The following is a 20,733-nucleotide window of genomic DNA, read 5'->3' as shown; positions in this document are numbered from 1 at the left end:
ATTGTCTGAGGTGATGGGTGACACATTGTACATACATTCTTCTCTGTTTAATTTGTACTACCTCTTTAGCGCAGTTTAACTTTTACAGTAAATTATTTGGATTTCCTGATAAGCAGCTGGAATTTGAGTAGTGAGATTTAAAATTACCTAAAAATATTATGTGAATCTGATTGCACATTTTGCACATCATACTCTGGTGTGGATACATATACACAGTGCCTTTTGAACTCACTGAAACAAGGAAATAAAATGACTTTAAAGTTGCTAAACTGGAGGATGTTGTAGTTGCTCATGTTCAGTTTTAGGATGAAGGATACAGAAAGTGCTGAAATGCTTTCAATTGGACTCATTTTGCTTGGAAATTCCTCTGTTCAAACAACCAAGTGCATACTTTTCTGTCTTTCCCCCGGTGTTCCCTCTGTGTACTTTCATGCCTCAGCCAGGACTTCCACTTTTAGCCTCAGCTGCAGTGCAGTCATGTCCTGGCTTGCATGGCTACAAAATGGGATCCTGTCAGTCCGTTTGCAGACATACCTCAGTAATACTGGAGCATAAACTGACCCTCCCACACTAAAACATATCTCCCAAGGTCGTAAGAAAGAGTTTATGTCCTCTATATTTGAACATTTAAGATGGATTTGAGCTGAGTATGCCACTGAAAGTTGTAAAAAAAAAAGACAAAGAAGCTGTATTGTCATAATGCTTTGTCAATTATTTACTTATTTCTTTTCCTCTCTGAAGGTGGCAGTCAAATGTGTCACCAGCATTAACAAAAACAGATGAGACTGCATCATTGTGACTAAGGCTTGGCTGGAAATAACAAACAACATGTTGTGTCTCCAAGAGGGCTGCTTTACGTCGTCAGGGATGATATCTTCAGTTAGAGGTGGTGTACTGACTTTAGTCTGAAAGGTGATACTTGGAGTGGCTTCGGGCCTGGTTTTACTGATGCAGTATTTACATTTGAATAGGAAAATCAGGTTGGGAAGCTTCTTCCTGCCACGAGTGTGTCTTTTCTGATGTCTAAAATGTCACGATGCTGTTCCTGCAGGCTGTGATTCCCAGCTGCTTGATGAACTGAGTTGCAGCGTGAATTTAAACCTACAGTAGGCAGAATATTTTTGGCATCATTGGGCAAAAAATGCATAATAACTTTTCAGCATATTGTAATTCAAGTGTTCTGAGAGAAAACTAGACTTCTGCACCTCCTCATGGCTCTGTTTTCAGGCTTTAAAAAATCGAGCCCGTGGCGGGAGACTTTGACCAATCACAGGTCATTTCAGAGAGAGAGAGCGTTCTTATTGGCTGATCTTCGGTTGGCGGGCGGTGCTTAGTATTTCCTCAACTGATCTCAACATGGTTGCCGGGTCACAAACTTTCTCATTTTACAGCTAAACCGTGCACTACAAGATGTTTCTGAAAACATTTGAGTAGAGAAATAGGCATTAACGTAACATAATATTGATTCATATTTGATCAGCGCTGCCTAGTTTGACCGTTATATCGGAGTTCTGATTGGTTGTTTTCCTCCGGTCTGTGAAATCTTGCAGATGCCGTTAGGAGCACCGGAGGACACAGAGCAACATGTTTTTTTTCAGATTACCTGTCTCATGCACCGTTTTATAAAAATAACTTTTTTTTATTCATATTTGCTCCAATTCTCCCTACTGCAGCTTTAAGTGTCGACCGTTTACAGTGACTTTGCAACTGTGATTTCACCACCAGGTTTCAGTATGACAGTAAAGTTGTGTCAAAGTTCATAACCATAACATTTTACCACTGAGTAACTATCTTGGTTGATATGGTTGTTATTTTAAACACCCGTGAAGGAGAACTCTATGCAGCTTAAAGGATTTTTGAAGTGTATCTTAATATATTATTGGTCACTGTGATTATTCCTTCTGTCTCTTTGGGCTGTGAAGAGAGGCTTCAGACAGGAAAAACAGTCAGGGGGAACAAAAAGAGGTCATTTCAGACTAAAGAGACTGGTTGATTTATCTAACTTAGACTGTTGAAGCCTCGTATTAACTTCAGCTGAACTTCAAAGTGTATTCTTACACAAAACGAGGAGTTCAGTTGTATTAGACCATTAACTCTTTCACTGTACATACGGGCATGTGAGTACTGTATTAAGACAAAATATAGAAAAATATGAACCTATCCTTTACCTCTTGACTTTGCCATTCCTTCTACTATCATGATAGAAAGAGAGTGGGGAACACAACAAATTAATCATTTTCATTATTAATTTCCAGATAATATTCTTCATTCGGTCTAGAAAACACAAAAAAAATTGTAAACAATGCCCATTACAATTTCCTAGAGCCCAAGGTGATGTCGTTTTGTTCGACTAATAGTCCAACATGCAAAGAGAATAATTTTACTAAAATGTAGGACAAGAAAAAGCTACAAACTTTGGACATTTTATTTGAAAAATGACTTCAACGATTAATAGAATATCAAAATAGTTCAATTAATTTTCTGTCGGTCAACTAATTGAAGAAGCTCTAAAAGAGAGGTTAAAGGGCATCCGTTTGGAAGAGGGGTCTAAGATTAAAAAAGAAAGAGGTGTAAAATATCACTTACATGCACTCAATCAGTTGGGTGTGTTCAAGTTAATTTCTTTGTCATAATCATACCTCACTCTCCCTCATTGCTGTTGTCATCATGTATTCCCACACATCTGTATGTGGGTGAGAGAGAGGGAGTAGGCTGATACTGGTTTTTCCGGTCTACTCCTTCATACTTCTTGCTGCTTGCACTCGTCACTGTTGCTGTCAACCTCCCAACAAAAGAAGAACCACAACAGTGTTTACAAAGGGAGTATTTGCACATCCAGCAACACACCCACATTTGTGCACAGTGAAGTCAGGGAGCTCTACCTAGTGGCTGGAGGGAGGTGTGTCTGAGACTATCATGTTTACAACTGTTGTGTGTCTTTGTTACACAAGATGATGGCGTGATAGCACAAAAGAAGGAAGACTAGCTGGGAGAATATGGGTGGGGGAAGGTAAATAACTCCTCAACAACTACTGCTGCTGAAGTACATTCGACCTCGAGCCGCTCCAGTAAAGTTGTTCATGGCCCGAAAAGTCAAATACTGCGGTTGGACTGCAGCTCCCAGCAGTGTAGGATTATGTAAATCTGAAACAGAAAGGTGAAAATGACATGGAACTGCAGACTGCAGTGGTGGAAACAGTAAGATAAGAGATAAGATAAGATATTCCTTAATTAGTCCCGCAGTGGGGGATAGTGCAAAAAACAAGATGCATCAGCTAACACAGTAAAAAATTGTAAAACAAAGTGTAACAAAATATGAACCATTTAAATAGAAGAAAGTATAAAAATAGGAGCAGTATATACAGTATTGACAATAAACAGACTATTAACAAAATTGCACAAGTGGAAAATGATATTGCACAGTGAGAATGAAATGAAATTCCACCAGAAAATATGAGTATTTGAAAGTATTAGTATTTGAAACTTTTACAATACTCTATTACAAGTCCTGCAATCAAAATTGTACTTGAGTAAAAGTATTATCAGCTAACATATCAAAGTACTCATAAGGCAAAAGAATTGGTCCTGTGAGTGTAATATTTTTATTATTAATGTAGAAGTATCATTTCAAAATTGTGTCTGGTTGAAATGGAGCCAATGTGAACTTACTTTAATGTAGTACTTTCATGTTTAACCACAAATCATATCTTATAGGCTGATTATATAGTTTGTGTGTAAACTCTTTAGCAGTGAATTATAGCTGGCAAATAAATGTATCGGAGTGAAAAGTACAATATTTCCTTCTGAAATTGAAGTTGAAGCATTAGGTTGCATAGTTACATACATGGTCTCTCTGTGACATCATGAGGCTCCACGCAGCGGTCCAGCAGCACAGTAGTTGAACTGTACCTCCGTTCTCGGCTGGTGAAGTTGGCAGACAGTTGGTAGCAAACAGAATACCCATTGTACTACAGCAGCCCCCACAAACATCAGCAAACTGTGCCACCGTTACCTACGAGCCTCGACACAACAGGGGCCTCATTCATTTTGAGTTTCTATCCAGCTATCTGCATGACCTTTGAGAGGGTTTTCATTGTGCGGTGCATTCCAGTGTGCCGTTATTATAAATGTCCTTGATGAGTCACCTTGGAGAAGTGCTCAACACTTGAGGATGCATGTAGTTAAAGTACAGAAAGCACACTGTTGTGTCTCTTGAGGTAAAGTACATCAGATTATTCAGAATGTAGAGGGAAATGTTGTTAATGTGGTTTAACAAAGGCCAAACTATCATAAATGGATTTTATTTTATGCTTCAATAGAATTTCTCATTGCTGAAAAGTACTTTTAATAGAACTTTAAACTTTGCAAAGATTTAAAAATACAAAAAGAAATGTCAGTCAGTGCTTCCCAACCTTTTTTTGCCTTATGACCCCTCAAAATGAAGCCCCTTGTTGCACACGTCAAAGAGTTGTGAGCAGTTTCATCTTCATTATTTACATTTAAATGATTATTATAGGCCAGAGGAGGTAAAACTTTACAGTATTTCACAAGAAAAAGTGCAAAATAAAGAGTCAGAAAGAAAAAAACATGAATTAATGTCACAGAATATTGTTTTGTCACCTTTCTGGTCTCATTAATTATAATCACCTTGTGACCCCTTTGTGGGGTTGGGAAACACTGGCCGATATGATGGTTTAAATGCTGTTTTAAAGCCTTCTCCACACTGTCAGGAAAAAAATTAATGTGGAAAAGAAAACTTTTTTTTTTAACCAGAAAGTCTAATTTCCAAGTTTTTTTTTAACATCATATGTAAACTCAGATTGTTAAAGTCCCCAAATCCCAGAAAAAAAACAGACCCTAGTACCCTCAATAGTAGCATCAGCCTTGAATTTACCTGATTGTCTCGCCAACTCCATGGTACCTAAATCAAAACACGGTTTAAAATGAAAACTATGACTTCAAGACTTCAAGTTCAACACTTTATTTTGTGTTTTCTTCTTCAAATAGTAAAGTGAATAATCTCACTTTTGCTTTAAAATGATTTATATAAATAACATTTCAACAAATCACAATAAATGTTGCTATATACAAAGTCACGGGAATATTCAGTCCTATTCCAACAATAAATAAGAGTAAATTCAAAGTCTAAGTACATCTAATTAAGAGAAACAAAACTATGAAAAGCAATCAGGGTGCACCATGTCAAGTTTTGTAAAAGTGTTTAAAAACACATATAAGGTATCAACTGTTTCACAATGGAAATAATGCAATAATTACAAAACACTGGGGAAACTATCTACAAATGTGCACTCCCAATTAATAGGGAAAACAGATATATAAGGTGCCTAAATTGCACTGTGCAAAAGAGGTGTCTACTGTATATAGCCACCCATCCACTGAAAATAAGCTGCCAGGACGATATGTCCTGTGTCACATATTAATGCTGAGCTACTATTAACAAACAAAATAATCCTTTACACAGCAATGAATTCAAGTCACCAGGTTTGAAGCAAAAACAAAGTTAGGTTAGGGTGATCCAGAAGGCACCAGGCACCCAGACTTCTGACTAACTATGAATGTGAGCGAAAAGCAAGTCAATCATATCAGGCACACCTGAAGCTCGGGCCACGTCTATCGCCGTCTGACCGCTGATGTTGGCGTGCTTCAGGTCGGACCGCGGTGCCAAGAACTCCACAACATCCCAGTGGCCTTCGCGGATGGCAATGTGGATAGGCAGGGCGCCCCTCTGGTCCGGGATGTTTACCGAAGCGCCGTACTCCACCAGAACCTGCAGAGTGTCCGGGAATCCTGTTCGGGCTGCGTCATGGACGGGCGCTATCCCATGTTTGTCCTGGACGTTGGGGTCTGCTCCTTTTTCCAACAGCAAACCGGCGATCTTGGAGTTCCCCATCATCATCACCTGTAGGAGATACCAGAGGAGAAGGGAGGAGAGCGCACTGTGAATTAAAATGGCACGTTGTGACTAGATTCTCTCAAATACAGTTTCATGTCGAGAATCCCAAGAGATCACTAAATGCTCAACTTTAGTCCTGAAAGACACTTCCAAGAAAATCAGTAAAGTGGGACCTGACAAAGAATCCAATAAATAAATGAAATACAGTAACTGTGTGTAAAGTGTTAAAGAGAATACAAAACACTACTCCATGCCACAATATTTTTATTGACTACATTTCGAAACAAGCTCTATGATGGCAGGTGTAGTTCATCCAAAACACCAGCGTGATAAAAACATCCACAAACAATTCACAATTTGATAAAGTACATATAAACATTAATACAAAAGCTATACTTCTAATATGCTTTTAAATATTAAACATCTTATTTTATGTCATATTCATCATCTTATATCCATCACTTACGTTAAAAAATATTACATTGCATTGAGGTAGAGGAAAGTGCGTCTTTTTTCAATATTAGGATTTGATATAGATAATTTATTTAGAAGGGTGTTTTAAACCCAATTTATTGTACAAGTATTAAATATTTCTTTTCTTTTTTTTTCTCTACCTCAATGTAATGTCATATTTTTGTAGGTGATGGATTTTCTGATACATGAGATGATGAATATGAGATAAAATAACATGTTTGATACAAACATTTTGACCTGATGAAGATCCAAGCAGGATCGAAACGTAGTCAATAAAAATACTGTGGCAAGGAGTAGTGTGCAAGCGTTATCTTTTTCTTTACTGACGCTGTTCTGATAGCCTCGCACCTACGTGATGTGCATATAATAAATCTTCTTCAATATAAAATACTGCAACAGTCATTTAAATACAATCAGTTGCCACTTTATTGTTAATTAAATATCTTTGGGTTTTAGACTGTTGGTTGGACAAAACAAACTATTTGAATACGTCACCTTGAGGTCTGGGAAATTACATTAAAATTCTCTATTTCTGACATTTTATAGACCAAATTTTCAAAAGAAAATCCACAGACTAAATGATAGAGAAAAAAATTGTTAAGCTTACTATTTAGTCTGCTCTCATTTATATAAATAGAGTAGACAAGAGGCATTCTCAGTATAACAACATAGTTAGACAGCACCACAAAGTACGGCCTCTAAAAAACACCACAAAAAGGTCAACACCTCTCTTAAACAGTTTATAAACTAAAAGTGAACATTATAACCTTCATGAAGGTAGAATTTATAACAAGGTTGTTGTATTAGACTGTCATTAGTTTAACGTGCACTAAATAACTTGGCAACTAAGAGCATATACTATTTTTCAATCATTTCTAGCAAGTCAAAACATACATTTTGCAGGAGTGTACCATAGTTTCCAGGGTACTACTGTGCAAAGGAATACATATATTAAAAAATCTTAATATCTTAATATGTAAGGACAGCCACTTTCTGAAGCCAGCCTGCTACCTCAGCACACAGCACTTTATATCTATTTATTCAACCTAGATTCAGTCCTGGATACCTGTGGCTCCGTTTTAATATAGCTTCTATTAGTGTATTGTGTTTTTATGTTTTAATGTGATATGTTGTCCTAATGTGCTCTTTTATAAGCAGTTTTTGCACATGGGAACCAAAGACAAATTTCTGCCTTTTGTATTATTATTTTATTATTATTAAGTATTTTCTTTTCTATAATATATACTCTAATATAAAAAAATATTCTAAATACACAGTGCTATAACATATTTATAACGCTGGTTGAGAGGAAAAACAAGGCAGCCATATGTATGTCAAGAGGAAAAGGAGATGTAACCGAAGCACCACCGGGGATTAAAGTAATCCTACAGTATATGCAGTTAATACCTCCGAAAAAATCTGAAACATTTATCAACCTTTCTGGGGGGTTGTTTGGTCCTCACCTGTAGCGCAGTCCTGCCAAATTCATTGAGAGTATCCGGATGCACTCTGCATTCCTCCAGGATTCTCTGCACTTCGCTCGTACTCCCTTTGGCTGCAGCCGCCGTCAATGCTTTACCGGCATCCATCTGACTAAGGACCATTATAGTCTCTCTCTTTCTGCCTGTTCAGTAGGAGAGATGTACAACAACAAGTTACACCGAAACTCAACCCACAGGGCTCCTCATTGCTGCCAACAACAGTGTGATGGACAGTAAAGACGCAACACAGTAGACTCTTAAGACTTGTCTAAGGACATCCATTTCTTATTTAAAGTGTAATTAGGAACTGCAATCAATGAGAGCAATGATATTTTATTTGATGCTTGTGCAGGGTCAAGGGCTTAGTGATGAATTACCTAGTCTGGAGGATAGCCAGACAGTAAAAGAGGACAGTAGGCATATTGTAAATTCTTATAATCACAATGAACAGACACCACAATTGTCTATAGCAAACAATATTTGTTTTCCCATAGACTACAAGGCAAGGCAAGTTTATTTATATAGCACATTTCATACACAAAGGCAATTCAAAGTGCTTTACATATATAAAAGTCATATAAAAGAGCACAAAGTGCATAAGATAAAAATGAATAAAAGTATAAGTTAAAAGAAAAAAATTAAAAGCATAATAGAAACAATCAAAAGGCAGTAAAGTGCAGCATTTGATCAATTAAAAAAAGCATCAGAGAACAGTTTGGTCTTGAGTCTAGATTTGAAAGTGGCCACTGTTGGTGCATCTTTGATCTCATCTGGAAGTTTGTTCCACAGTTGAGCAGCGTAGCAGCTAAAAGCAGCCTCACCATGTTTCCTTCTGACCTTGGGTACTACTAATAGATTTTTTCCCCAGTGACCTTAGAGGTCTAGTAGGTGTGTACTGCTGAAGCATATCTGAGAGGTAATTTGGACCTACCCCCTTTAGTGATTTGTAAACAAGCAGTCGTGTTTTAAAGTCAATTCTGTGACTTACTGGGAGCCAGTGTAGGGACTGAAGTACTGGAGTGATGTGATCAGTTCTTTTATACTACACGCCACATATACTGTAGTATTAAGACAAATGACACAAATACACAAAAGAAGATGATCAAGCTAATAGCAGTGTAGTATCAGTCAGTGGTTGCATGTGTCCAAGACAGATCTACTTTCTTGCTGAGGGGGGAGGAGGTTTGTGGGAGAAAACTGCAATGTAAGCAACTTCTTAACCAGCTAGCTAACGTTACTAATAATATAAGAATTAGAGGACTGATGTCTCAGCAGGATTTGGAAAAACTAGTCCATGCATTTATCTTCAGCCGACTTGACTACTGTAATGATGTCTTTACTGGTCTTCCTAAAAAATGGATCAGACAGCTGCAGCTGATTCAGAAAGCTGCTGCTTCTAGAGTCCTCACTAAGACCAAGAAAGAGGATCATATCAGTCCAGTTTTGAGGTCTCTACACTGGCTCCCTGTCTCTCAGAGTCCTCACTAAGACCAAGAAAGAGGATCATATCAGTCCAGTTCTGAGGTCTCTACACTGCCTCCCTTTCTCTCTCAGAGTCCTCACTAAGACCAAGAAAGAGGATCATATCAGTCCAGTTCTGAGGTCTCTACACTGCCTCCCTTTCTCTCTCAGAGTCCTCACTAAGACCAAGAAAGTGGATCATATCAGTCCAGTTCTGAGGTCTCTACACTGCCTCCCTTTCTCTCTCAGAGTCCTCACTAAGACCAAGAAAGAGGATCATATCAGTCCAGTCCTGAGGTCTCTACACTGCCTCCCTTTCTCTCTCAGAGTCCTCACTAAGACCAAGAAAGTGGATCATATCAGTCCAGTTCTGAGGTCTCTACACTGCCTCCCTTTCTCTCTCAGAGTCCTCACTAAGACCAAGAAAGAGGATCATATCAGTCCAGTTTTGAGGTCTCTACACTGCCTCCCTTTCTCTCTCAGAGTCCTCACTAAGACCAAGAAAGAGGATCATATCAGTCCAGTTTTGAGGTCTCTACACTGCCTCCCTTTCTCTCTCAGAGTCCTCACTAAGACCAAGAAAGTGGATCATATCAGTCCAGTTCTGAGGTCTCTACACTGCCTCCCTTTCTCTCTCAGAGTCCTCACTAAGACCAAGAAAGTGGATCATATCAGTCCAGTTCTGAGGTCTCTACACTGGCTCCGTCTCTCAAGAGAATTGATTTCAAAATACTCCTGCTGGTTTACAAAGCACTAAATGGTTTAGGGCCAAAATACATTTCTGATCTTCTGCTGTGTTATGAACCATCCAGACCTCTCAGGTCATCTGGATCAGGTCTGCTTAGTGTCCCCAGAGTCAGAACGAAACATGCAGAAGAAGCGTTCAGTTTTTATGCATCAAATATCTGGAACAAGCTCCCAGAAACCTGCTGGATCAACTCCAACTCTTTTAAATCAAAGCTTGAAACTTTCCTGTTTGCACTGCCTTTTATTAAACCAGATAATGATCTTATACTGCACTAGAGCTTTTACTCTTGTGTGTTATACTCTATTCTTAGCTTCTATTCTAGCTTTTATTTTTTATTTTCTAATCTTTAATGTTTTTATAACTGTTTTAACTATGTCTTTATGTTCTTTTGCACAATGTTCTTGAATGTTTATGTGAAGCACTTTGAATTGCCCTGTTGCTGAAATGTGCTATACAGATAAAGCTGCCTTGCCTTACTACAGCAGCTAGTTAACTGTTTCTACAGCAGATAGCTCACATTTAGCTTCAGTTCCCAGTTGAAGACATGTTATCCAGACAGTGTTAGGAATAATGTAACATCAGGTCGTCTTTTACAAATGGTTCGTTTAAGCAAACTCTGTGGAAGCATGTTGTTTTAGAGAGAGAAACAGTACAAACAGTTAGCATCCAAGCTAACATGCTAACACTAAAAATACAGACTAAATTGACAGTTTTAAACTAGTAGAGCTTTTAAAACATACCTTCTTCGGTTCCTTAAGATCCACACAATGATTTCCCTGTCGCGCTTTTTCTCTTTAGACCAGTACTTTTTAAATAAAGTAGTTTATCAACATTAGAAAACACATTTGCGCGCTGAGAACTCCACTAGCGGCGTCTCCAGGCTGGAAATATACAAACACTGGAGAGAGCAACCAAACGGACCAATCACAGCGCGCCTAGTGGGTGTCGCTCTTCCATATATGGTCAAAAGAGGCGGGGTTAGAACTCGGTTACTACACTATCACTGTGGTAACAGCAAGAGTCCGACCAATCAGAACGCGGAGCGAAGAAAGCGGGCGATTCGTAATTCGTTGATGTCTTCAAAAGGCAGTTCATTCACATTTCTGTGACCCTGTGGTTGTATTTTCTCTCTTGAGGCAGAGTGTAGGAAAAAAAGGCGGGTGTAAGTTTTTAATTTTTAGGCGGAATTTTAGTGACTGTGATTGCACAATGCAGGACTACAGTATGGGTATAAAAATCAGCCCTTGCATGGTGCTGCAAACTCAAGAGAAAACAATATACAAAGGTTACTGATGACAAATTGTTTTAAAGGAATGATTTAATTAAATAATTTGCAAAAACAAATAATATAAAATAAAAAAATAATTCCTGTTTATAACCTGTGGTTATATTTTCTCCAAGAGGCGAGTGTTGAAAAAAAGGCGGGTGTAAGTTTTTAATTTTTAGGTTGAATTTTAGTGACTGTGATTGCACAATGCATGACTACAGTATGGGGATAAAAATCAGCCCTTGTGTGGTGCTGCAAACTCAAGAGAAAACACAACACATATACAAAGGTTACTCATGGCAATTTGTTTTAAAGGAATCATTTAATTAAATAATTTGCAGTGGTCCCACAATAGAAACATTAAAAATCAGTCTAAACACACATATTTCATAAAACAAGATTGCTGACATTAAATAGAGCAGGTGAAATTTAAAGACATTTCAGTCCAGTTAAAGTGATCAGTATTGATGTTCCTCTAGACGTCCTGGAAGTGAGGAATACAGTAATCCCTTACACATTGGTCCTCAGCTGGTAGTCTATATACAAAGAGAATAAGGAGACATTAGAAAAGTTAAATGTAATTCAATTTCGTCATTCCACATCTCCTCTGTCTGAGTTGAACACATGCAATGTAAAGTAGATTTACATTGCACGTGTTCAACTCAGACAAAAGTGACCAACGTGTTATTGCACATGTCACGTTGGTCACGTTGTGTTTGCTGTCAAACTGCGCACATGTGGGGTCAAGTGCAGGTTAACATTTCACCATCTTTGCTACGCTATGCTCAACGGAGAAAATTGCGAGTGACCTCTGCGCAGATTCAGGCGGAATATGATGGAAACTACCACAAAGAAAAGGAAGAGCAGCCACAACAAAAACTACTGAAACTACTTATAAGTATTTATTACACGGCTGTGTTGAATACTCTATTCTGATTGGTCAATCACGGCGTTCTACGGTTTGTTATTTCTTTATAGCAGACCGTTGCTATCGGCGCAGTTCTGATGTCGGACTCTGGCAGACCGTTTTTGTGTCAAATTATTGATTTCTTAAGTAAGTAGCCGTGTAATAAGCGGGATAATACACAGCTAGCGGGTCATTGTTGTGAAAGAAACCCCGACAGGGCAATGTTGCACCCCGACGCGGACCGGTTTGTTGTACATTATCCCTTACTTATAAGCTGATGGAAGGCGATTCTCAGAGTTTTTTGTGAAATTTGCCAGATATTTTTCAATTTCACACGGGGGGAATATGACATGACAGCGTCACAGTTCTTGTGAGTCTCACAAGAAACGTGCTGGTCAAAAAGAGATGTGCCGATCAATGGATGCATTCGGGCAAAGCACAGAGATGTTACAAGATAAGGGGCAGAATAGAAATGTTTATTATTTAAGTTAGATGGACATATATGAAAATTGTAGACTACCTCTCAACCTGGGTAACGTGTCCCACATTGTCCCACATTGTCCCACATTGTCCCACATTGTCCCACATTGTCCCACACAAACATACTCTTTGACCCACATTTGGTTTGTTGGGATCTGGTCACCCTATATGTCATATTGAAGGCTAATAGAAAAAAATTTGAACGTACCTCCACTCTGTGTAATGTACCGGACCCATGGTAAAGCCTGGTAACCACTTTTCTCAATGATCTTCATATATCGTACCTGGTGAAAAAGAGTGAGTGAGACACAAACGTGTTGAGGCAAAAAACATTAATGTGCCTCTGCAATTAAAATTCTAGTTTTCCAGTCTGAGCGCACAATATCAGCTCTTACAGGACCTGACTTGACTATCTGTAAACTGTAGACGCCCTATGCAAAGCTGTGATCCTGTCAGGTGATGGTTAGAGTGTTATAATCTTCCGTGTTGATATAAACAAGATACACCGTGCCCTGACAGGCTTCAGATCCAGAATAAATGTGTTCTGCTCTCAGATGGACTTGACTCATACGACCGCGGGCTATCTTCTTGGGTTGTTTGACATTAAAGCATAAAACACACACAAACCTGTATTCCTGAGACTGTGAAGTATGGGATTTCAAATTTGACGGTGATGGGAGGTTTGCCCTCGAGCTCAGCGTTCTCCACACTCGGCAGACCAAAATGAGCTCTCATTAGAAACTCTTTACCTCCCTGGATGGATGGATGGATGGATGGATGGATGGGTGGATGCACATAGACAAATTAGACAGACATACAGAAAGATGGACAGACAAACAGAAAGACACAGAGAGTTAAATACAAAACAAGTTTCAGTCTTTGATTTCGACTACAATGCAATATAAATTAAAGAAAGTAATACAACTTGAAGTCAGTGTATTTGCATATGAGGTACACGAGTTGTGAATTTCTTACAGGGAAAGACTTGATGGTCCACACCACCATGTTCTTCTCAGGCACATATTTGGCATTGCCTGTGCTGGTTTTGAACTTGGGCGAGTCGGCATCGCTGGGGACAGGGACCCTCACCTCCACATTATTTGCCACAGACTGTTTTTTAAATTGTCCCTTTGCCTAAAAAAAATACAAGACAACTGTTACTGTAAAGCTAGTTTGTGGTATAGAAAGGTCACAGAAGCATGAGTGAACCAATATTAAACACAACAGAAATCATTTTTTGCTCCAATTCTTGTGCTTTTCACGCTTTAACAGTTTTCTTGACAGTTTCTAAAGCACACATTTAGAGTGACACAAACTATTAATAAAAAAGGCTTGTGATCTCTTGTTGCCAAAGTAGTTAAAAATACAGTTGGTCATTACCTTAACCATGATTTCCACTCTGCTGTGAGAGAATTTCTCTATGACTGATTCGATCCATATCAGAGGCTTCACCTGTAAGAGATGAAGAATAGGGTTTCATCATGCAAACAATTTTACAATTAAAACAACGAGGGCTGTCAATCAATTAAAGTATTTAATCGCAATTAATCATGATTGTCCATGATTAATCACATTTTTTTATCTGTTCAAAATGTACCTTAAAAGGGAGATTTGTCAAGCATTAAATACTCTTATCAACATGGGAGTTGGCAAATATGCTGCTTTATGCAAATTTTATGCCTATATTTATTATTGGAAATCAATTAGCAACACAAAACATTGACAAATATTGTCCAGAAACCCTCATAGGTACTGCATTTACCATAAAAAATATGCTCAAATCATAACATGACAAACTCAAGCTCAACGGGCAAAAACAGCTGTCAGTGTGTCAGTGTGTTGACTTGACTATGGCTTGCCTCAAACTGCATGTGATTATCATGAATTGGGCACGTCTGTAAAGGGGAGACTCGTGGTATGACATGGTTGTCACCAATGGATTCCTTTGGTTTTCTAGTTTCATACGATGCCAATATCTTCACTCTATCTTTAAAACTGAGCTAAAATCTCAGAAAGATCCATTGCATTGATGTGTTAAAGAAACTAGTGGCGTTAAAACAAGTTATTATCGCGCTAACTTTGACAGCCTTAAGAACAACATAAAAGTGCTTTCTATATGTTAATTTAATTTGTGAGTTTACATGCATAACACTATATGGTTCAATAAAACTTTTGGAGCTGCACTACTAGCAGGCCCGCTGTCTATTGTTGGTGTCGGGGGGGTCAAAGGGTACGGATGACCCGGGGCCCATGCAGAGGTATTTAGTTGTTGACCCTTAAATGGGATCAACTACAACAATTTACTTAATCACTTATATCACTGACAATACAAGTTATATGTATTTACATGATGAATAAATGTATCATCATTAAAACAGATTTCAACTCATCATGTGATACTCCACCCCCAGATGTGCACATATACATTTGTGCAATGAATAAATCATGTTTATCTATCTATCTATATTTCGAAAAGGTAAAATATCAAACTAGCAACACCAGCAATTTTTGTACTCTGACCTAAATGTACAAGTATTTACAGTACTTTGGTTTAAAGCATGTAACAAATGCCATATTTAAGTGACAAATATAAACATTTTAGTATGAATACAAGATTCTGAATGGGACTAACGTGGGTATTGATGCGGTAGGACATGAGTTCAGACTCCCCGTCTGGAGGAACGAAGGAGATCGTTCGATCGCTCTCAAAGCGCGAGAGACGGACACACTGGTGGAACTTCACGTCCTCCATCACCACCGTCTTTCCCTTGTCACCTGAACACAAAACAATACAATCAGTGGCATTCATTTAAAGATAACAGATAGATGAGCTGGACATCCAGCTAGATAACTGGAGTAACAGATGGATGTGGTCGTGGCTGTATATACGTACGTCCAGTGAGAGCGAAGAGCACTCGATCATTGAGGCCCAGCCGCAGTTCAGGCATCCCAGAGAGCATGGTTTTCAGCTTGATGCTGCCTACGATGTCGCTGCTCATCACACTGCCGTTGGCATTCACCTGAACAAATAATACAGTGTGGTGAATAAATCTGAATAGTGATTAATTGAAAATCATAATAATCTGATTTATTATTAATAAATCTCACTGAATACAAATACAACTATTAAAATCAGTTCCCATATTTGCAGCACGCACACATACATCAATCAAAACTGCAGCAGCATCAAAATGCCTTCATTCTCTTCAAAAATCAGTGGTGGAAATTTTCATTTTAAGACAAAAACTCAAAGTATTTTGCCTCGAGTGCTCTCTCTACCAATCAGTGCCGAGGTCTCAGGGGCTAAAATAAACAGAATCTACTTTTCCCGACTAATTGAGTCAATAAAATTAAACAGTAAGCATGAGTCTACTTCCTCTCCCTATTCTTCTTGTACTGTGACATAGAGAACGCTACTGCAGGACAGGGTTATTATAGTAAACTAAAACTGAAAATAAAATGAAAATAAGCAGTGAAAAATATTTTTAGATAACTGAAACTAAATAAAGACTACACCCCTTAAGAAAAACTAAAGTGAAACAATATTGCCAGGTTAAAAAACTAATAAATATAAAATAAAAAAGAAGGAAAATTCATTTCAATTCATTATTTTAAGCTATAAAACATCACTGCCCGAAAAAGGAGATAGCATGCAACTCTTGTGACATTGAACCACAGAAATTGAACGGACTTGTCCTTCCAGGAGATGGCAATATGCCGCAATTGCTTTACACCAAACACTAAAGTAGCGCGAAGATTAAATATTACACATTATGGCCATTCCTACACAGTTCTTCAACCATGTATTTTGTATGTATATGTAGCTAAATACTACTGTACTAAATATAAAAAACTTTCTGAAAAACTGAAACCAAACTAAAACTAGCAAACACCCTTTAAATAAACTAAACTAAAATGAAATTGAAAAGTCAAAACTAAAATAAAATAAAAAATAATTGAAAATTCAAAACTATTATCACCTTGCTGCAGTACGTCCACTACCACCACTGCTATAGATAGTTAGCAGCAAATGGATTAAGTGTAACAAAAGCAATAAAACAATGATCCTAATAACCGACTAAAGAAAACGTTACATCCCAACATAGACTGTGATAAGAAGGCATCCTAGTACTTCACTTGAATATATACCTAATATACAGAAAATGCATGCAGTACTTGCTCCATCATGGCCTATATGGCATAACTAAATTAGCTTTAACTATGTAAAAGTAATCTCTAGCAACACACATAAGACAAATGTACGTGCAAATAATAAGAATTAGCTCTACATCCCGTCTTACCAGTACGTTGATGGACTCGATGACGTCGATAAAGACCTCGTTCTTCTTGTATTTGATACCCTCTGACCTCCAGGAGACAGCGTTGGTGACGGTGGTCGGCACTTTGGACTTTGCCACCTCGAGCTTGGCACCTTCCTGAGTGATGTATCTGCGAGAGATGAGATTGTAAGATGCTGTGAGATGCTGTGATTCGACGCCACACTCTTCATCAATGTACATAATATGTATACACTATATATAATATCTCACTCCTGTAGGATCTTGCTGTCAGTAGTCTGAGGGAATCCAAAGTCCATCAGCTCATCCAGCAGCTCGTAGACAACCACAAAATTATCCTGAATGCTCTCCTCCTCCAGCTCTTTGAAGTACTCTGTGAACACCTGAATAATACGCATAAAAACACATACATCCGTGGTTTTACTTTGTAATATCACTATCTTAGACTGCCATCTTCACACAAATACAAGTTCATCCTTGAAAACTGTACAACAAATATTTACACAATCATTTAAATTATAAGTCACCACTGAATGTGTGACTCACCTCGACTAGTTTGTATAGAAATGAGTACACGAGGGAGGCGTTGGAGTTCTTGTTTGTCGTGGCCACCACTGTGCAGAGAGCAGGTCAAGGAGTACTCTACACAGTTAAAATCAGTTTCCTACATTTTAATTTTAAGTATGTAATTCAACAATCTGTGATGTTATACATTTCAATAACTAGTAGATCCTACTACAATAGGATAAAAGGATACGGTACAGGTTGCTGTGTTTGATCCACATGAAGTGGATGCTGCCGTGTGACATTACAGGGCAGAGAAGCCCTTCCTCTTCATTCTGCATGAGTAAAGGCAGGAAGTGGTCGATCTCCGCCATGTCCACATCGCCTTTGTAGTTCCGACATATCAGCACCTGAGCGGAGAGAATAACGGCACATGGTTATCAGACAACTGTGTGTTAAACTAATTATGAGTTACAGAGAAGAAGACAGCTTTTAGATTTCAAGTTTTACTCATTTGTAGTGCGCCAATGCGACATGAAAAATGCTCAGCTTCCTATAGATATAACAAGAAATAATGTAAATCTTGAATCAACATTTTGTCACAATAAATTCTGCTAACAGTCTACGATTCGTATCCTGATACAAAGGTTATGATTCAATATATTGCGATATATTACGATACGGTAAGCAAGGCGATATATATATAGCGATTTTTTAAAGTCTAACTTTAGGAAAACAACACACAACCATATGCATAAAATCTGAGTTAAAAGAGTTTACTTTTTTTTATGCAACCAGTGGGATCTGCATTTGCCTTTATCACGGCCAAGATGACGACGGCCAAAAACAAAGATGGCAAAAGCCAAAATGTTGAACTTCAAAACGGCAGTACACAAACCAATTGGGTGACATCACGGTGACTACTTCCACTTCTTATATATACAGTCTATGCGCATGACAGCTCCCCAAAAGTGAAGCCAAAACGGATCAGGCATTTTAAACGTCAACATCGCAGTCGATCATGTTCATTTAATTGTTGGATGCTAAAATTGTGATCGTTTATAAAGCTGAAGTAGGCGAGATTGGAGCAAATAGGATTAAAAAAACGTAATTTTTATAAAACGGTCGCTATATCGTGACAGTAGTACATGAAACAGGTAACCTGAAAAAAATCATGTGCCTCTGTATCCTCCATTGCTGCTACCAGCAAAACAAGCAGTCAGAGCTGATCTGAGGTCCGCTGTCCAGCTGCCGTCTATGAGAGCCGGCTTTCAATCACTCGCAAATTCTGACCAAACGGCCAAACTAGGCAGCGCTGATCAAATATGAACCAACATTATGTTACGTTAATGCCTATTTCTCGCCTCAAATGTTTTCAGAATCATCTTGTAGTGCACGGTTTAGCTGTAAAATGAGAACGTTTGTGACGCCATTGTGAAATGTGGTGAAGGAACGCCAAGTTCCGTCACATGGCCGGAGCACAGCCAATAGGAACGCTCTCTCTCAATGAAATGACCTGTGATTGGTCAAAGTCTCCCATCACGGGCTAGAGCTTTTTAAAGCCTGAAAACAGAGCCATGACGAGATGCAGTAGTCTAGTTTTCTCTCAGAACACTTGAATTACAATATGCTGAAAGGTTATTATGGAATTTTTGCTCAATGATGCCAAAAAATATACTGCCTACTGCCACTTTAATATTCAATTAATTGTGCAACCCTAATCTTTGCATGTAAACTGTTCATTAAAAATCGTTACAGTGTTTTTGAGAACCGATACAGTATCACAAAACATAATATCATTTATTTATTTTGTCTTATCTTTTATTTTATTTGTTTTCCTTGTTAGATAAGTGAAATACATGAAATGTCATGTCTCTCTTTCTTTGAAATTCTGACTAAACATGTCATTGTATAATTTAATTAATAATATTGTTAGTCTGTCTGTATGTGTATATATGTATATGTCTATATGTAAAATTCAATAAAAATACTGTTTAAAAAAAACAAAACAAAAACATAATATCACTATACTCTATATTTTCTCACACCCCTATAATAAAGCCTTATTGCAGCTTGCTTGGGTCAAGTGAAACAAAATGCCACATGTGTTTGTTGTACAATTAACACACCCTTTTTATCACACACCTGAAACCACATGCATGCTTCCATTTCTCAGTAACACTAGCTTGTGTGTCAAGTTACATTTCCTTCCAAAGGGTGTTTGTGCCTTCCTGCAGCACTGTGACAACACAAAGATGGTGACACAAAATGCCCTGACTGAAGGCTACTAACAGGTATATACAGGTGGGCACTTTCTCTGCAGTTTTCCAAAGCTGCAGCCTGTATTTCCACTCAATCCCGGAAGTTAAAAAGGCCAATAATGAATGTCGCAAGTGCTCTTCATTAATTGTTAACGACGCTATTAATGTTTAACAGTTAAAGCAACAGTAGAAAAGGTCAGTTTAACAGTAGAAGGAATAATAAATGAGGGGTTTTTATAACTTGTGTCGCTGAAAATATGCAACTATCAGTGTCTCCAATCATTAATCTTACCTTCCCCTTCAGATCCAGCACAAATATAGCAGAGGCAGACATCGTGTTTGTCCCCAACAACACTTCGACTCTGCAGAGCAACTCAAACTTTAGATACTAAAGTACCAAACTAAAGGTCAACTCGAGTCTTCACTGGTTTAAGTTCAGTATCTCCATCTAACGTTTAACTCCAGTCACTCATCAGCCTGAGAGGTGATCATGGACGATCCGTTTCTCTTTCCTGGAGGTGTCGTGACGTCATGACATGCAGGTAAAACATTCACCAGCTCACCTGAGCGGAGAGGAGGAGGAGGAGGGAGGAGGATGTGCTGCTCAGTTTATCCGCTAGAGGGCGCCACAGACATACAAATCATAGCAGGGACAACAAGTGTGTGCTGACCTTCATCACCTTCATGTTGGTTGATGTGTCTGGTGGAAGAAGTACTCAGATGGAGATTGCAATGTTGGATCCATTTTGGTGTTGAATGCAGAACTTTTACTTGTAATAGATTAAACTTACACCGTGGTATTGCTACTTTTAATCGAGTTAAATATCTGAGTACTTCTTTTTTTATTTTTTTTATTATTAACTAAATATAAGTACAATAAAAATATGTACATTCAAAGCTGTTCATGTCAGAGGTACAATAAAAAAAATAAAATTAAA

The 20,733-nt window shown here is 38.2% G+C and overlaps 2 protein-coding genes across 2 annotated transcripts; both read right to left on the bottom strand.

The window, feature by feature from the left end:
• Positions 1-5,418: 5,418 nt before the first annotated feature.
• cdkn2d (cyclin-dependent kinase inhibitor 2D (p19, inhibits CDK4)) lies at positions 5,419-10,958 on the bottom strand. The gene is made up of 3 exons (XM_074630358.1): positions 10,819-10,958; positions 7,852-8,012; positions 5,419-5,920 (listed from the first exon to the last, which is right to left on the bottom strand). Exons 2-3 carry the CDS (start codon positions 7,990-7,992, stop codon positions 5,567-5,569), a joined length of 495 nt encoding a protein of 164 aa, XP_074486459.1. The 5' UTR covers positions 7,993-8,012; positions 10,819-10,958; the 3' UTR covers positions 5,419-5,566.
• Positions 10,959-11,649: 691 nt separating this feature from the next.
• On the bottom strand, positions 11,650-20,304 carry ap1m2 (adaptor related protein complex 1 subunit mu 2). Its single transcript, XM_074630357.1, has 12 exons — positions 20,088-20,304; positions 17,788-17,944; positions 17,577-17,644; positions 17,283-17,413; positions 17,034-17,181; positions 15,626-15,752; positions 15,365-15,507; positions 14,113-14,184; positions 13,708-13,866; positions 13,360-13,485; positions 12,941-13,016; positions 11,650-11,881 (listed from the first exon to the last, which is right to left on the bottom strand). Exons 1-12 carry the CDS (start codon positions 20,127-20,129, stop codon positions 11,856-11,858), a joined length of 1,275 nt encoding a protein of 424 aa, XP_074486458.1. The 5' UTR covers positions 20,130-20,304; the 3' UTR covers positions 11,650-11,855.
• Positions 20,305-20,733: the final 429 nt, after the last annotated feature.

This window comes from Sebastes fasciatus, chromosome 3 (genome assembly GCF_043250625.1).
Source record: "Sebastes fasciatus isolate fSebFas1 chromosome 3, fSebFas1.pri, whole genome shotgun sequence".
Classification (NCBI taxonomy): domain Eukaryota; kingdom Metazoa; phylum Chordata; class Actinopteri; order Perciformes; family Sebastidae; genus Sebastes; species Sebastes fasciatus.
Note: the sequence above shows the minus strand (reverse complement) of the source record. Positions and strands in the feature narration are given on the sequence as shown.